This window comes from Chionomys nivalis, chromosome 20, assembly GCF_950005125.1.
Source record: "Chionomys nivalis chromosome 20, mChiNiv1.1, whole genome shotgun sequence".
NCBI lineage: Eukaryota > Metazoa > Chordata > Mammalia > Rodentia > Cricetidae > Chionomys > Chionomys nivalis.
This window is the reverse complement of record NC_080105.1, coordinates 19,294,800-19,309,759: the sequence shown is the minus strand read 5'-3', so window position 1 is coordinate 19,309,759 and position 14,960 is coordinate 19,294,800. Positions and strand designations below refer to the sequence as shown.

The following is a 14,960-nucleotide window of genomic DNA, read 5'->3' as shown; positions in this document are numbered from 1 at the left end:
GTCTCTTGGAGAATCCTGACTGGGTGTTGGGAATTCTGTTAGATTACTTTGTAACACATTCTTAGCAGTACATTTCTATCATCGGACCTCAATCTCTGTTAATCCTGTAATTATTTTCATAAAATAAATTTCTACAGCTAAAATCCAAAATTTATAATGCCTGACTTATTTCTATTTAAGAAATAGTTTTGTGGCTAGAGAAATTGCTCAGTCAGTAAAGTGTAAGCTTCAACACCTGAGTTTGAACATTCAGCACCCACATAGAGCCGGGCAGGGTAGTACCCAGCTGAAATCCTAGTGCAGGAGGATCGCTGGTGTTGCTGTTGAGCCAACCTAATCAAATTGGTGAGCTCCATGTTTGATGAGATCATGACTCAAAAAATAGGTAGAGAGAAACTGAAAAAGACACCTAATGTAGGCCTCCTGTCTACACACATGTACACATGCACATGAACATATACACAGAATAGTTTTGTGCTATTAAAATGCCTCAAAAGTAAATGAAGTATATCTATTTCTCCATGTGCTAAAAGCACCATTATAATTTACTTAAAAGTATCTCTTTAATGAAAAATGAAGTGTTTGCTTAAATTCATATTTTTATATCTGAAATTGACTTTTTGTCTATTTGCTCCTATATATAATTAAATTGCCAGAATTCTTTAATCTTTAACTGTGTTTCAAAATAACATCATTTTGTTTTTCAATCTAGTTGAGTGTCCTTTTTATTGGTAAAGTATTTAATTATGTTTCTCTTAAACTTAGAAATGTTAAATTCTGTTGCTTACTCTAAATAGCAGACATTAGAAGATGTAAAGTACCAGAACAGTTTTATAATCTTCAGCATTAAATCCGAAGGCCTTATCAGACAGACAAGCACTATCATATTACTTATGTACTTTCTTTGTATATGTATTTGTGCACGTGTGTCTGTAGATGCCAGTAGCCAAACTCAGGCGTTGTTCTTCAGACATTGTGCACTTTGGTTTTTGAGACAGCACCTCTCATTGGCCTGGAGCTTCCCAGTTAGGCTAGGCTGGCTCACCACCATGTCCAGGAATCCCTGTCTCTTCTTCCCAGCACTGGAATTACAAGCACACATCACATGGTAAGCGTTTTACATGAAATCAAACTCAAGTCCTCATGTTTGCTTGGCAAGCACTTTAATTGGAACCATTCCCGAGCTCCCCATGTGCTTTCTGTATAGCTGTCATTAGCCCGAGCTTTGAATTTATTGCTGTCTGCTAGGTTAATATTCACATTATGTGATGCTTTTGAATATTGGTGTCCTCTTAAAACTTTAATTGAGCTTAAAAACTTCTATTTGAAGTGCTTACTCTGGTAGATTTTAGCCATAATGCAGATATCATGTAGATGTCTGTGAGAGAAGAGGCAGGAAGGAAAACAGAAGAAACCTAGCAGTCCATGGCCATTTCAGACTAGAACAAAAGTTTCCACGCCCATTCTGAGATCGGGAAAGCCATCACTGGGCCAGTGTAGTAAACAGTCAGATTGATAACGGTAGTCAGAACTTCATAACTGAACCATTAACATAAAAATTCTAAGTAATCCATTAAACTAAAATGGTGTGCTCTAACTTCTTACAACGATTTTAACTGCTCAGTTAGGTCTTTTTGTATTAAGTTAAATTACTTGTGTCCTTTTTCTAACAAAGTCTTCTGTCACCCACTTACCTTCTCAAGGGCTTTGCCCCATTGCTTTTCTGCTCCGGTCCCTCTTTTCTACAGTGGATCATTTCTTCAGTGTCCTAAGAAATCTCATCATAAACTGCAAGCCTGGCTTGACCACATGTCTTGTTTACTCACCCACCATCTGTTTCTCTGCTATTCATGTCTACACATCTTAAATATGTTGTAGTCACTACACATGCATTCACTCCCAAGTACATTCTACACAGCTTTCGACTAACCTGCTCTTGTCGAGGTCGGCAGTTGGTAGTTCACTGCCATTCCTGAACCCTTCTCTCCTTTCTTGATGCTGCTGCTTCTCAGCAGCATTGTTACTGCGCTGTACTGGACGCCTTGCTCTCCAAGTTTGTCTCTGAACTGCTGATGACTCTGCGGTCTCCTTTGGTTGTAGCTCCTATGCTACAAATCCTTTTTTTCCCTAAGTTTATTCTTTAGCTGTCAAGTAAAATGTTCTATATCAATTAAATCAAATAAGTTGATAGTATTGTTCAAGGCTCCTATATCTTTGCTGATTTTTTGTATACTTGAGCTGTCAATTGCTAAATGAAAGTTGAAATTTTTATCTATACTTGTACTATTTCTTAATTGTGTCAGCTCTTAATTCTATGCATTGTAAAGTTCTGCTAGTGAATAAAAATGTAGTATTGTCTTCTGGATGAATTGATATGATACTATTTTGACATGTCCTTTGATAGTGATATATAAGACTTCAAAGCTTTGCCAGTTTTTTTGTATTTATTTATTAAGTACTCAGAAAGAACGGTGAAATTGTCATTCAGTTACAATTAAATTAAGAATTCTTATGGCTTCTTGAACCCACACCTTTATTAGTCTGAAGTGAATCTTGTTATTTCTAGTCATCACCTGCTCTGAAGTCTGCAGTGTCTGGTTTTCATACAGTCATCCCTCTTTCTTAGTTCACCCTTTGTGCTGAATATAAATGTTTACATCCTTTACTGCTTTTATTTTATATTTTAAGTAGTTTTCTCAGAGTAAGAGTCCAGTTTTGCTTTTTTTAAAAAAAAAATCTTTGTGCATACGTGTGTGCCTGCATATTTCTATGAACACACGTGAGGAGGCCAAAGGACCGCCCACAGGTGTTGGTTGTTGTCTTCCACCTTGAGACAAGTGTCTTTTGGCTACTAAGGTAGGCCAAGCTGGCTGGCCTAGAAGCTCCCAGAAAGTCTCCTACCCTCCCACAGGGGCTGTAAATAGTACAACCATATTGGCCTAACCTGGGTTCTGGAAATCCAAACTCAGATTTTTTACACTTGAACAGCAAGCACTGGACCAACTGAGCCATCTATGCTGCCAAAGTCGTACTTTGTAACCAGTATGAAATCTCTTTAACATAAGCATCAATATGATGTCATCAATGTGACTGGATTTGCACCTGTGATTCTGCTATTTGTTTTTCTACTTGACTACTTCTTTTGTTCAAAACAGAAACAAAATAGCAAAGCTTTTATTATTTTTCCTTTATTTGGGGTTCAGTGTTTTTAGGATTTCATCTTCTCTTTCTACTAGTAGCTTCTTCATATACTTTTAAAAAATTAAATGATCATTCTGCTTTCAAAATAAATCTTTAGCTTCTCATAAATTTTCTTCCAGTAATATTGTACAACTTGGTGTGTAATTGAGAACCTCACAATGTTACTGCTGCTTTCATCTCCCTGCCTACCTCTGTGTGCTTTTTTTCTTCCACTTTGAGAATCAACATTAACTTTGAGAATCAACATTTCTTGTCTAGGCTGTTGATAGCTTTTTTCTTTTTTCCATACTCAGTTTTAAAGAATGTATCTACTAGATATAGGGTTATTGTCTTCAAGGTTACACTTGTTTTTGACAAGTTTGTATTCATCTTAAGAATGCTATTGCAAAGCCGGGCAGTGGTGGCTCACGCCTTTAATCCCAGCACTCGGGAGGCAGAGGCAGGTGGATCTCTGTGAGTTCCGAGGCCAGCCTGGTCTACAAGAGCTAGTTCCAGGACAGGAACCAAAAGTGTGGAGAAACCCTGTCTCGAAAAATCCAAAAAAAAAAAAAAAAAAAAAAGTTATTGCAAATGTTGTTTGGCACATCTGTCTCTTTCATGGTCCTAAACTGGGTTAAGAAATCATTAGCATCAATTCAGTCGATGCTTATCAAGTGGTAGTGTATGCTAGGTGCTCTGTGATAGTGATGATGTTTGTAAACTGAGTTAAGTGAATCATTAGCATCCATTCAGTAGACGCACATCAAGCTGTACTATACGCTAGGTGCGATGTTTGTAATAATGATGTGATGTTTGTAACCAAGAGAGGGAGTGAATAAGTGGAAAGCAGTTGTGACAGTTCCTGTGGAGAAATGAAAATGGCTAGTGTGCCAGCAGAGAAGAAATGCTTACGTCTGCATTAGGGTTAAGAAAGGAAGGTTTGGTGCAGAAGTTTGAAAGGTTTGGACCTTCAAGACCATTTAAAGCAAAGCAAGTTGGCATGGAGCAGCACCGTGTGCTTGAGGTACTGGGGCCTGTGAAGGAGCTGAGGCTGGAGCAGAGACTTGCCAGTTAAGAACTCTAGCTGCTCTTCCCGGCTTGATTCCCAGAACCCACATATATGGTGGCTCACTCTGTGTAACCGCAGTCCGAGGGAATCTAGTGGCCTTTGCAGTTACTGTACACATGTGACACGCAGACTGACATGCAGGCAAGCACTCACACACATTTAAAAAAGCAAAAAACAAAACTTTGTTAAAATCTCGAAGTGTGAATAAAGTAGTTTACCAGTCATTTTTGTTCCTAATCAATAGTTTTCAAATGTGTGGCTTAGTCAGAGCTTTGTGGAGGAGGGGGGGAGATTGTATATGTATTTTTTCAAATAAGGAACACACTTTCTGAAGAGATCAAAGTGTTTGTCGGCTCAGATTATTCCTGTCTCCTTGCTTGTCTCCTATCCTCTGCCGCACAGCTTAATAGACATATCTTCAGAAGCCTAAGAGTCAGGAAATACTAAGGCATACATCGAATGTACTTTAAATAGGTCGTTTTGCAAAGTCCAAATGTAGTATTAGTTAACTGAATTGTACAGTTATGCACCCACCTGGATAGTAATTAGTGTTTTAGTTGACCATCATAAGACAGGACAGGAAAGGAGAGTAATACTTTGATGGCTTTGATGGCCGTTGTCCATCAGTGAGGATGTAAGTGATGGCTGAAGCAAGCACAAGTCTGTTTCACACTATTTCGTTATACAGTGGCCCAGACAAGTTGAAGACTATACCCAAGTACATAAATTGTATTTAAGACTGTGTATTATCCATCAGCAAGCCATTAGCAACTGCTACAGTAGTCGCTGACATTAAGTAAAAGATTTATCTATGTCATAGTCAAAGTGAAATGAGAGTTATAAACTGTGCTGCATTTCTGAGGCTAGGAAATATGAGTTGTTTAGGGGAAGCTTTTCCTGGTTTTGGCTCTGGAAAGATTTCTCTTCTGGAGGTTTCTTTGTACAGGGACTCATTTTCCACCCAGGCTGGCCGCAAGCATTCTACTTGTCTGTCTGTGCTTGCCGAGGACAGGTGTGCATCACCACAGCCACTGCCTCCCTTAGATTTAGTAATAAGTGATGGCTTCACGTCTATCTCTTCTGCAAACAGAGAAGCACATTTCCTAAGGTAATTAAGTTCAGTGGATTGGTTTTGAAAAATGTGGGTAAATGGATAGTCTCAACAGTAAATTGCAGAAAGTCTAAATAAAGTTACACTTTCCTCAGGATCTTGCTGGATTATTAGAGGAACAAAGCACTTGCTTTTCTAACAGGCCCATTTTACAGTGTGGCTCACAACAGTGGTTACGCTTGTGGTGCCCTGCAAGGGCATAGATATGTGGGTGGTTGACTCAGATAGCAAGGAAGGAGATGATAAGGTTAATAACTGTGATAGAGATGGACTAATTTCACCAAGACTCTAGCCTGGACAAGTAACTAGTCGCTTTGTTGAAGGTCGAGGAATTTCTAGTCAAACTTCTTTATAGAATTTTGTGTTCTACCGGTAGAGTATTCGTTCTAAAAAATTCTTCAATTTGGAGTATTTGAGGTACAGAGTAGCCATGTGTCTGGACAGAGTTGAGAAAGATATACTTTTGGCATGCACAGTTGGCCTGGCCGTTTCCTGGGCTGTTTGAATCACTTTATGTCTCCTCCTTTGCTATTAGAAATAGTAGCAGTGCTTTCAGAGAGTGTCAGGTGTGAGTCTCGATGCCTTTATGATAAACTGTTATTATGAAAGCTTTGTCACACACAGGTGCAAACAGATGAGACAACTAAAGAGCTTCAGTGGGCAGCATCCAGTTAGACTGTGATGCGGCAGCTAGTACAGTTTTGTCCTTTACTCTCTGACAGAATGAAGTACCAGTTACGATCTTGCCCATGCCTAGTTTGTGGGGAAAAGATCATATTTTTGGAGTAATATGGAGTATTCTTAATTTTCTGTTGTTACTAGAACAGTCTAACTCACTAAAATTCAAGCAAATACATATTTAGGATTAGAAAACAGCTCCTTTTTCCGTTATCTCTTGAGTAATTCAGCCTACTTTGATTTTACAAAGATGGCTAATGAATGTATAATACTAATTATCCATATAGGATAATCAACTTTGCCAACCATGTGTGCAGTCTCCTCCATGTTGTTTCAGCAACGGTAGCATAACAATCTCATGCTCATAATCCTGTTGTCACCCGTACACAAGAGCAACTTGTCCACAGTCATATAGTGAACTCCTGTAGCCATTAGGTACCAGAGCTATTCCCCAGAGGTTTTCACCCAAGAAACGTGCTTTCATATTGCAGCAATGCCTACAAGAACTTGTAGAGAGAAAAACCTAAACTTTGTATATGTAATGACTGTTAAGGAAAATTATTGGTGTATTTCATCCCTAAATTACTAATGTTTTCAGGGTTAATTCATTCCATGAGAACAAAAGGAGTGTAGTAGGCAACTATGTCTTAACTCCTTCTTAAATTCTCAGCCTTAGGATTGCAAGAGAGAAAGTGGGGGAGAGAGAGAAGGCACAAGAGTCAGTCAGGTGACATCCACAGCATGGGTTCTCTTTCTGGTACAGCTCGAAGTGTCTGATTGTACCGCAGTGAGCAGCCCTCGAGTCAACGGTAGGTTATGCAGCATGAGCTTCATCTGTTTGAGCTCCAGCTTCAGGACACCCTAAGTTAGACCTGTTTTTTTCTGAGTACATGTCAATCTTTTACTTTGAAATCCATTTTTAAATAATAAATATCTCTTTTAGTAAAGTCAGCAGTTATTTATAAAAGTTTCTGAAGGAACAATGTTGAAGTATTTATGGTAGTAATCAGAGGCTGAACAAAATGCCCCCAGAGCAAACTACTACATAGTATAGCTAGAGGATTACTAATTCATAGTTTATATTAAAACTTAAAAGGATTAGAATTCTTTGATGTAGAATTTGATGTGCAGTCAGTAGTAACACTAACACTTAATTCATTCACTGCTTTATGTGATTCCCTTATTTTTAGGTGGAAAAAGCTAATTAATACTAAAAGTGAAGGAAACAGTGTTTGAAATGTAAGCTTCCCTAAAGCCTTGCTCTTGTTTGAATTTGTAACAGTGCCAGATGCACTCTGGTATGAAGAGTTGAGGGGAAATCCATACCTGAAGTAAGCTCTCAAGCTTACTTTGCTTTGAATCACCTGGTCTGTTTAGGATTTCTTTCCATTGGAGCTGAGACAATAGAATATACTGTAAGCAACATAAAAAAGCCAAGAGAATCAAAACAGAAAAATGAAGGGATCTAGGACTGTACCTCAGGGGTTTAATCTGGATTTAACGCGCTCACGGCCTTAGCACCAGCAGATGAGAACAGAAATGTTCTGATAAAATGTTTTTCCTGCGGAGAAAGATGAAGATTTATTTAAAACTTAAAAGCCAGACTGCAGTGGCAACATGTAACCGCAATTCCACGTGCTGCAGAGGGCAAGGCAGGAAGACTGTTAACTTCAGCCCAGCCCGGACAGCATCCACACAGATGCATGCAGTCTGTGAAGGAGGTCTACAAGGAGTTCTGTGGACACAAAGGTGTGTCCTACAAATACACCAGGAAATGAGTATCATCCTTGAGAAGAGCTAAGGTGTCAAATTACATGACCCCTTGAAATACTGTCCTGATGGAATTATTTCATGATAGGATATAAAGTTATATTAATATGCATAGTGGCACATACATGGTACTGTAGAATTTGGTCAACAGAAGCAGAAGGTTTACATCCTGGACTGAGTATTGGGGAGGTATTTTAACTACTGAAAGGTATAAACTAAAATTGAGATGTATTTCTTTGGATAAGCTAAAGTTTTCTCAGCCTAAATATATGTATGGCATTCTCAAGTATAAGTATATAATTGATTTATTCTGTTCATTTTTGTTGATTAGCAATCAACCTGAGTAGATTATTGCAAGATGCCTACTTTATATCTTCTGGCTTATTATATATATAATATATATAATATATTTATATATCCTAAATCTCAGTAAGTCGGAAGCTGCATGTGGGTGCAGCTGCAGCCAGCCTCAGCACTGGTGGCAGTGGGAGGCGCTGGGAGAGATGCCTCAGCAGCATTGCTGCTGTCACTCAGTGCTGTAGCAAATGGGGTTTGTTTTGTTTTTGTTGTTGTTGTTAGTCATTTTTTGCCAGTTTCACCGGTTTGTAATTGCTGTAATATATGAACTATGTTCAAATAATAGGAACATATCCTTCGTTATTCTGAAAAGGTTGCACTAATAAGATTGACCAGATATGCAAATTTCCATTAATACGTTAAGCACTGCGTTAAGCCTTCCCTCTAACACTTCATTATTTTCAGGGCGTGGTACTCAAATTCCCCTATCAGATTCCTTTAGGAACTTGTGTTTACAGTTACTTGTCTCATGTCCTGACTGTCACTTTCTAATTGTTGAAAGGCTGGCTAGTAGAGACTCTTCCTATTATTCCTGCTCTTGTCCAACACTGATCTAAATGTCAGCACCTACTCTGTTGTGTTTTTTCTTAGCACAGTTGGCTGAGTTCCTTCTCAGTGTTGTTATAAATGATTCAGAGCTTGTCCTTACAGCCTTCTGTTTGACCCCACTCAGCCCTCTTCTCGGGCATGCAGTCAGGGTTGTCTTTACTCTGATGGAAGGTCCCTGGTTTAACAAACCACATAGCGAGCAGAAGCTCCTAGGAGCAAGTGGTGCGCAGGTTTCCGATTGTACATGATAGTGGCTCAGCACAGTCCAGACAATTCTCCTCTGCTTTCAGCAAGTCGGCACAGGGAGAGTTGACCCCGGTAAGGTGGGAGAACTACAGAATGGGTGAGAGAGAACAAGTGGGCACGTCTCACACTGCCTGATTCCCAGCAGACATGTAACCACTCTCACTTTTTAAAAGGTGACTGACACGATTTCTGTGCTAAAGCCCAGTCATTACTTACAAGTTTAGTTTTCTTTGTAAAAAGAATCTAAGGCTGAATCTTTAAATTTTTTGACAATTTCTTAGAGTGTTCTGTTTGCGTCATTGCCGTCCCTCCGCCCCCCCAGCTCCTTCCGTGTGCTCCCACCTCCTCCCACACTCATGATCTCTTCAGTATTATTATTGGCACATACAGATACATATGTGTGTTTGAGTTCATTTAGTGTTGCTTATATGAGCCATATTTTAAGAAAATTAGTTTCTAACCTCAGGCAAGTCACCTTTGAATTTTTTAAATCTAAATACATAATTTAAACATTGTATTATCTCTGATATTTGTCCTTCTGCTTTTAATTCTCTTCCTCCTAATAAGCAATCTGTCACCCTCTTTGTAGATGCTGAGGACGTGTTCACTTCCAGATCTTTCCAAGCTGTTCAGAACCCTGATGGACGTTCCCACTGTAGGAGATGTTCATCAGGACAGTCTGGAGATAGAGGAGCTTGAAGATGAGCACAGTAAAGATTCCGAAGACACGTGAGTACAAAGCCACTAACAAATGCAATTGCCACCGTGATGTCTGAGCCTTTGAAGAGTCCAGAGAGCATGGCCTACAGCTGGCTTCTCATCACCCTTCAGGTTCTTACAACTTGGTCAAATACAGTCGGCCTCTTGATTCTGGATATCTGCTTCTAAATAATTACTACCTCATCTGATGCATATGAAACATTTATATTTGTGTTCACTGTCTTTTTTTCCCCATTGACATCCATCTAGTACACTGATGCGACTATAGTAAGAGATTACTAAATAGTGATTAAATTAATTTTCACAGGGTAATGACTACAATCCCCATTATACTAGGAATGAAATGGGAAGTTGGGAAGTATTAAATACTCTGCATTTTCTCAGGAAAATGCCTGAAAGTTTCATGTCTGCCTTGTGACTTGTTTCATTTTAGGCTGTGTCAGTGGTAAGGTAGAGTAGTTATTTTATTTGTGTGATATAGGTGGGGGGGGGCAGGGTAACCAAGAGAGAATGAGTGTGTGTTGTGTGTAATTTCATTGTTTTCACAAATTCCTATCTTGTGATTCATGTGGATTACAGAAGTCAGGAAGGAAGTGTAACGATATTTCTGAAAGTTAAGGGAAATGTTGGCCAAGCCTCAGATAAAAATCATTCTTGACCTCTTCACTTTTAGCCTTCCAAGCACGTCAGGCAAGTATCACTAACGTGGGGGCGCTAAAACCTAAGTATCCTGTCATGAAGTGCTAGGAAAAGTGTCGTGTAGGGGTCTAGTGCTGGGGATGCAGGGCTGTAGCTCTGGGGTAGAGGAGCTTAGCTCGGGTGAGGCCCAGTTTGAGGCAGGATCGCTGCACCTGGCATTGGTACTTTGCAAGTTCCTAACAAGCCGTCCGTTCTCATCATAGAGACCTGTGAGTGGTTGGGAGGGGCCTTTCGTCATGCTTCAGTGTGCTCACTGGTGGACACAACGTTCAGCACCTGTGTGCTTGCAAATTGCTAGGTAATGGATTTTGTGGAGGGTTTTTCCCAAATAGAAGTAAAATGAACAGTTTTTAACTGAGCTAGCTGTAACCGAATTCCTAAAGTACTATTCCAGATTTACTAGTTGATTGTCATTGAAAACTGATTTTGGCCCATGTATTTATCAAGATTTTATAATGGGAAAGCAAATTAAAAACTAAATTTGGGACCACATTTCAGATTATCTGACACGGGTTTTTGAATTCTGATTTCATAAAATACGAAATCTCAGGTTTTCCTTAGGGTGGCAGTCAGGCCAGTCTCACTCACTGACTCCAACACGCCTTGGCCAGTGTTTACTCATGCTCACAGGTGGGGTCATAGTCGATAGTCAGGTCCACAAAGTCCAATTACTAATCAGTGTACTAAGTACAAAATAAAGGTACTTCTGTGAACATGATTGTTTTCTTTTTCCAGTAATGTAAAATGTCTTCAAGGTCTTACCTAGTGTTTGTATTGGGAGTTGAGTGTAAACTTTTGGGGAAGTCATCGTGAGCTGTCCCTAACTTAGATTGCATTTCTAGTAGAGGAGACCTGTGTTTAGGACCATCCCTCAGCAGACACCTTCACACATCCAGACTCGCACGGAACTCTGTCCTCAGAGAGCAGCCTTGCGTATGTTTCTGAGTTACTGTAGGAGAGCTCAAGGTTTGTCTGCTGCACAAACCTTGTGAGGCTTTGAGCCATGTCATACTTTGATTTACACTTTTCATGTCTCTAACATGAGCTTCATTTGATTAAATTTAAAAATTGGTTGAAACTGCTTAGTAAACTAATGTGCTATATAAATAGAAGGTCTTACTATATGAATTCATTTTTTTCTACATTTTAAATCTCACAAAGATAGGAATTTTATGCTTTAAGACAAGATTTTCCTGTTAGGATTATGGTAGTTGATTTATTCTTGGGAAAATCTACTTACATATTTAGAAATGTTTTCAAGAATATGCACAGAAGTTTCTATTGGCCATTGTAGTCACTTTATACAGATAAGCGACAAGACCTTGACTCTTATCGCTACAAGTGCAAATGCATTCACATGGAAATCTTTGCATATAGTAAGTGCACAACTAGTAGCCATATGAAGATTGGGATGAACTTTCAAAATTATGTTTTTTCAAAATTTCTTTTAAATATTTGAGTATTCACTTTGAGAAAACAAATGATAAACATCCTTGTTTTCTTAAATTGTCCAATTATAGCTGGGACACAGAGACATAGAACATTATTTCAAAGTTTAAGCAGTGATTGATGCTAATAGGTACATGATTCTCTTTGGCAAATCAGGACCAATTTAAGCAAATCGTCTTCTAGTTTATGAATTGTAGAAAACCCCTCATGTTCTCTATTTCTCAGTTGTATTCATCCTTATTTCCTTAGTTAACACTGGATAGGCTTATTTAGACTTCTTTTTATCTATGGTTACTACCTTTAAGCGGGAGAGAAGGCACATGCATGTGTTGAGTTGAAGTACCATTCCAAAATACGTTCAAGTTTAGGCAGCATTCTCTTTAATCCTTTATGCTCCAGTGTGTTTGAAGAAACTGACACAGATTTACAAGAGCTTCAGGCCTCAATGGAGCAGCTGCTCAGGGAGCAGCCCGGTGATGAGTACAGCGAGGAGGACGAGTCAGCCTTAAAGAGCAGCGACGTGGAGCAGACAGCAAGGGGGACAGATGCCGCCGACGAGGATGACAACCCCAGCAGCGACAGTGCCCTGAACGAGGAGTGGCACTCAGGTACATGGTCTTGGCTGTGGCCTGCTTCTTTCTCTGTGCTCAGACATCTTAAGTAAGGGGTCTTTTTCTGACGTGCAGTGTGGCCATCGCCAGCTTAAGCTGGCGTGTGCTCCTGTCTTCTGTCGTGTGTTCACTGCGCGTGTTTCACACAGGGCACAGCAGTGCCACCCCGGCTCACGGCCGCCTGGCTAGCTTATGCCCCGAAATAATTAAATGGAAACTGTATTCTTTTAAACACTGCTTGGCCCATTAGTTCCAGCCTCTTATTGGCTAATTCTCACATCTTTGATTAACCCATTTCTAATAATCTGTGTAGCATCATGAGCTGGTGGCTTACCAGGGAGGATCTTAACCTGCGTCTGTGTCCAATGGGAGAATCATGGTGACTGCCTGACGCGGCTTCTTTCTCCCAGCATTCTGTTCTGTTTACTCCACCTACCTAGGTTTCTGTCCTATCAGGGCCAAGGCAGTCTCTTTATTTAACCAATGAAATTAACACAAAACAGAAGACTCTCCCCCATCACAGCAGTTCTTCATTTCTTCCTGTTGTTGCACAGCGACTTGTGAAGTGTTTTTACTCCGCTTTTTGCTCTCCATTTCTTGACTTGTTTTTCTGGTAAGAAAGACAGTAACTTGGTATCTGTGTTCTGCCGGTCTCTTCATGTTATAGTCCATGTTTATCTTTTATCATAGGTTTGGTTGTTTCAGTTCAGAACATAGAAATACGCTTTTTCCATTTGTTTCCAAACTACCATTTAATAGTAATGTTTCTAGGAATCTTTCTTTGTAATCTGATTTACTATCTATTTCTTTAAAAGAAACAATTCTCAAAGTAATATTCTTGGGTTAGACAGCATTATAAGTGTTTTGATGGGCAGATGCCATAGTGATGACTGCTTGTGTTGAACATAGAAGAATACAAGAAGCTGTAATTCACTTGTCGTTGATGACAGTCTGTTAGTGTAAGAATGACTTTTAATCACAAAGTGTCTTTTTCTAGATAACAGTGACGGTGAGACTGCTAGTGAGTGTGAATACGACAGCGTCTTCAGCCATTTAGAGGAGCTAAGGCTTCACCTGGAGCAGGAAATGGGCTTTGAGAAGTTATTTGAGGTGTATGAGAAAGTAAAGGTGTGTAAATTTGATTACATCATGTCTCCCTCTCTTCCTCCTACTTGTCCTGTATAAGCCCCTCCCAAATGCACGGCCTGTTCTTTAACCATTGCTATTATATATGCATATACACAGATGTATCATGTAGAGCTAGGCTGCCCGTAACAGTTTGTTCTCTGCATCCTAACCAGTTTTAGCTTTCTGTGATGACCTCATGCTATTGTAAAGACAAGCTTCTTTGCTGAAGGGAGAGATCTGCACCTAACTTTGGGTATAATGGTGTGACGTAGTTAGGACCTCGCTGGTTCAGGAAAGTAGTAGTGGTGGGTTTTCTTCTGAAATCACTGACCTCACCAGCTGCATAGAGTGGCTAGGTTTTATAGTACCGGGCATGATCCCCCTTCTGATCAAGACGCCTTGAGTCTAATTACACGGCTCATGGTTGCCACCGAGATGTAAGTGCCACTATTGTCCATTAGGGAGAGCTTGCTGTGCCAGACACTGTTATGGGTCACAGGCTATCGTTGATTGCTTCTCTTCTTTAGCAGCTTCCGTATTAACTTACATCTGGTAATTTGGCATAGGCTATTCATGAGGATGAAGATGAAAATATTGAAATTTGTTCAACAATAGTTGAGACTATTTTGGGCAGTGAGCATCAGCATCTCTACGCCAAGATTCTGCATTTAGTCATGGCAGATGGAGCCTATCATGAAGGTAAAGTTTTTCTCCTGGCTTTATATTCTAAGCAAATGTGAGAAAAAGCAAGATGGCAGATGTGAGATAAGGCACTCCCATCAAATGGGCTTGGAGGCGGTCTGTACTGGACCCTGTCTGATACTCTGCCCTGCCGCAAGATTTTATCGCCTTAGAGTCTTTAACTCACTGTCTTTTAGTCCGTAAGTGACACTGGAATGAATTTTTAATGCTTTATTTCTTAATGTGTAAATTCTGTCTGTGTATGTATATGCACCTTTTGTGTACATTGCCCACCAAAGCCAGGTGAGGATATCAGATCCCCTAGAACTGGCATTACAGATGGTTGTGAGCCATCATGTTAGTGCTGGGAACTGAACCTGGGCATCTGCAGTAGCAACCAGTGTTCTTACCCACTGAAACATTCTCCAACCCTTAAATAAAAAATTTTAAGTCTCCTAATTAAAAATTCAGTAGCTGTAGAAATTAAAATAATTCTCATCAATCCATTAAATTTCTTTGTAGAGGAAGAAAATGTAAAATCCTGAACATGAATTTATTTCTAACATGGTTGTCAAAATTAATATAATTACTTTAAAGATTTAATTCATAGACCAAAATTGAGGATTTTAAATTTTAATTGTTTAATTTTAGCAATATAATTTTTCTTAAAATACATTTATATTCCCTCTTGTTAAAAATAATTAAGATAATT

At 39.4% G+C, this 14,960-nt stretch overlaps 1 protein-coding gene across 7 annotated transcripts in view; it reads left to right on the top strand.

Annotated features, from left to right (window-relative positions):
• Positions 1-14,960, top strand: part of Nek1 (NIMA related kinase 1) — a 123,132-nt gene that overhangs the window by 103,045 nt on the left and 5,127 nt on the right. For all 7 annotated transcript variants that reach the window (XM_057752450.1, XM_057752451.1, XM_057752447.1 and 4 more), the window contains 4 exons: positions 9,550-9,689; positions 12,228-12,436; positions 13,437-13,567; positions 14,134-14,266. In XM_057752450.1, coding sequence (XP_057608433.1) covers positions 9,550-9,689; positions 12,228-12,436; positions 13,437-13,567; positions 14,134-14,266 — 613 coding nt within the window. The remainder of the gene's footprint in view (positions 1-9,549; positions 9,690-12,227; positions 12,437-13,436; positions 13,568-14,133; positions 14,267-14,960) is intronic.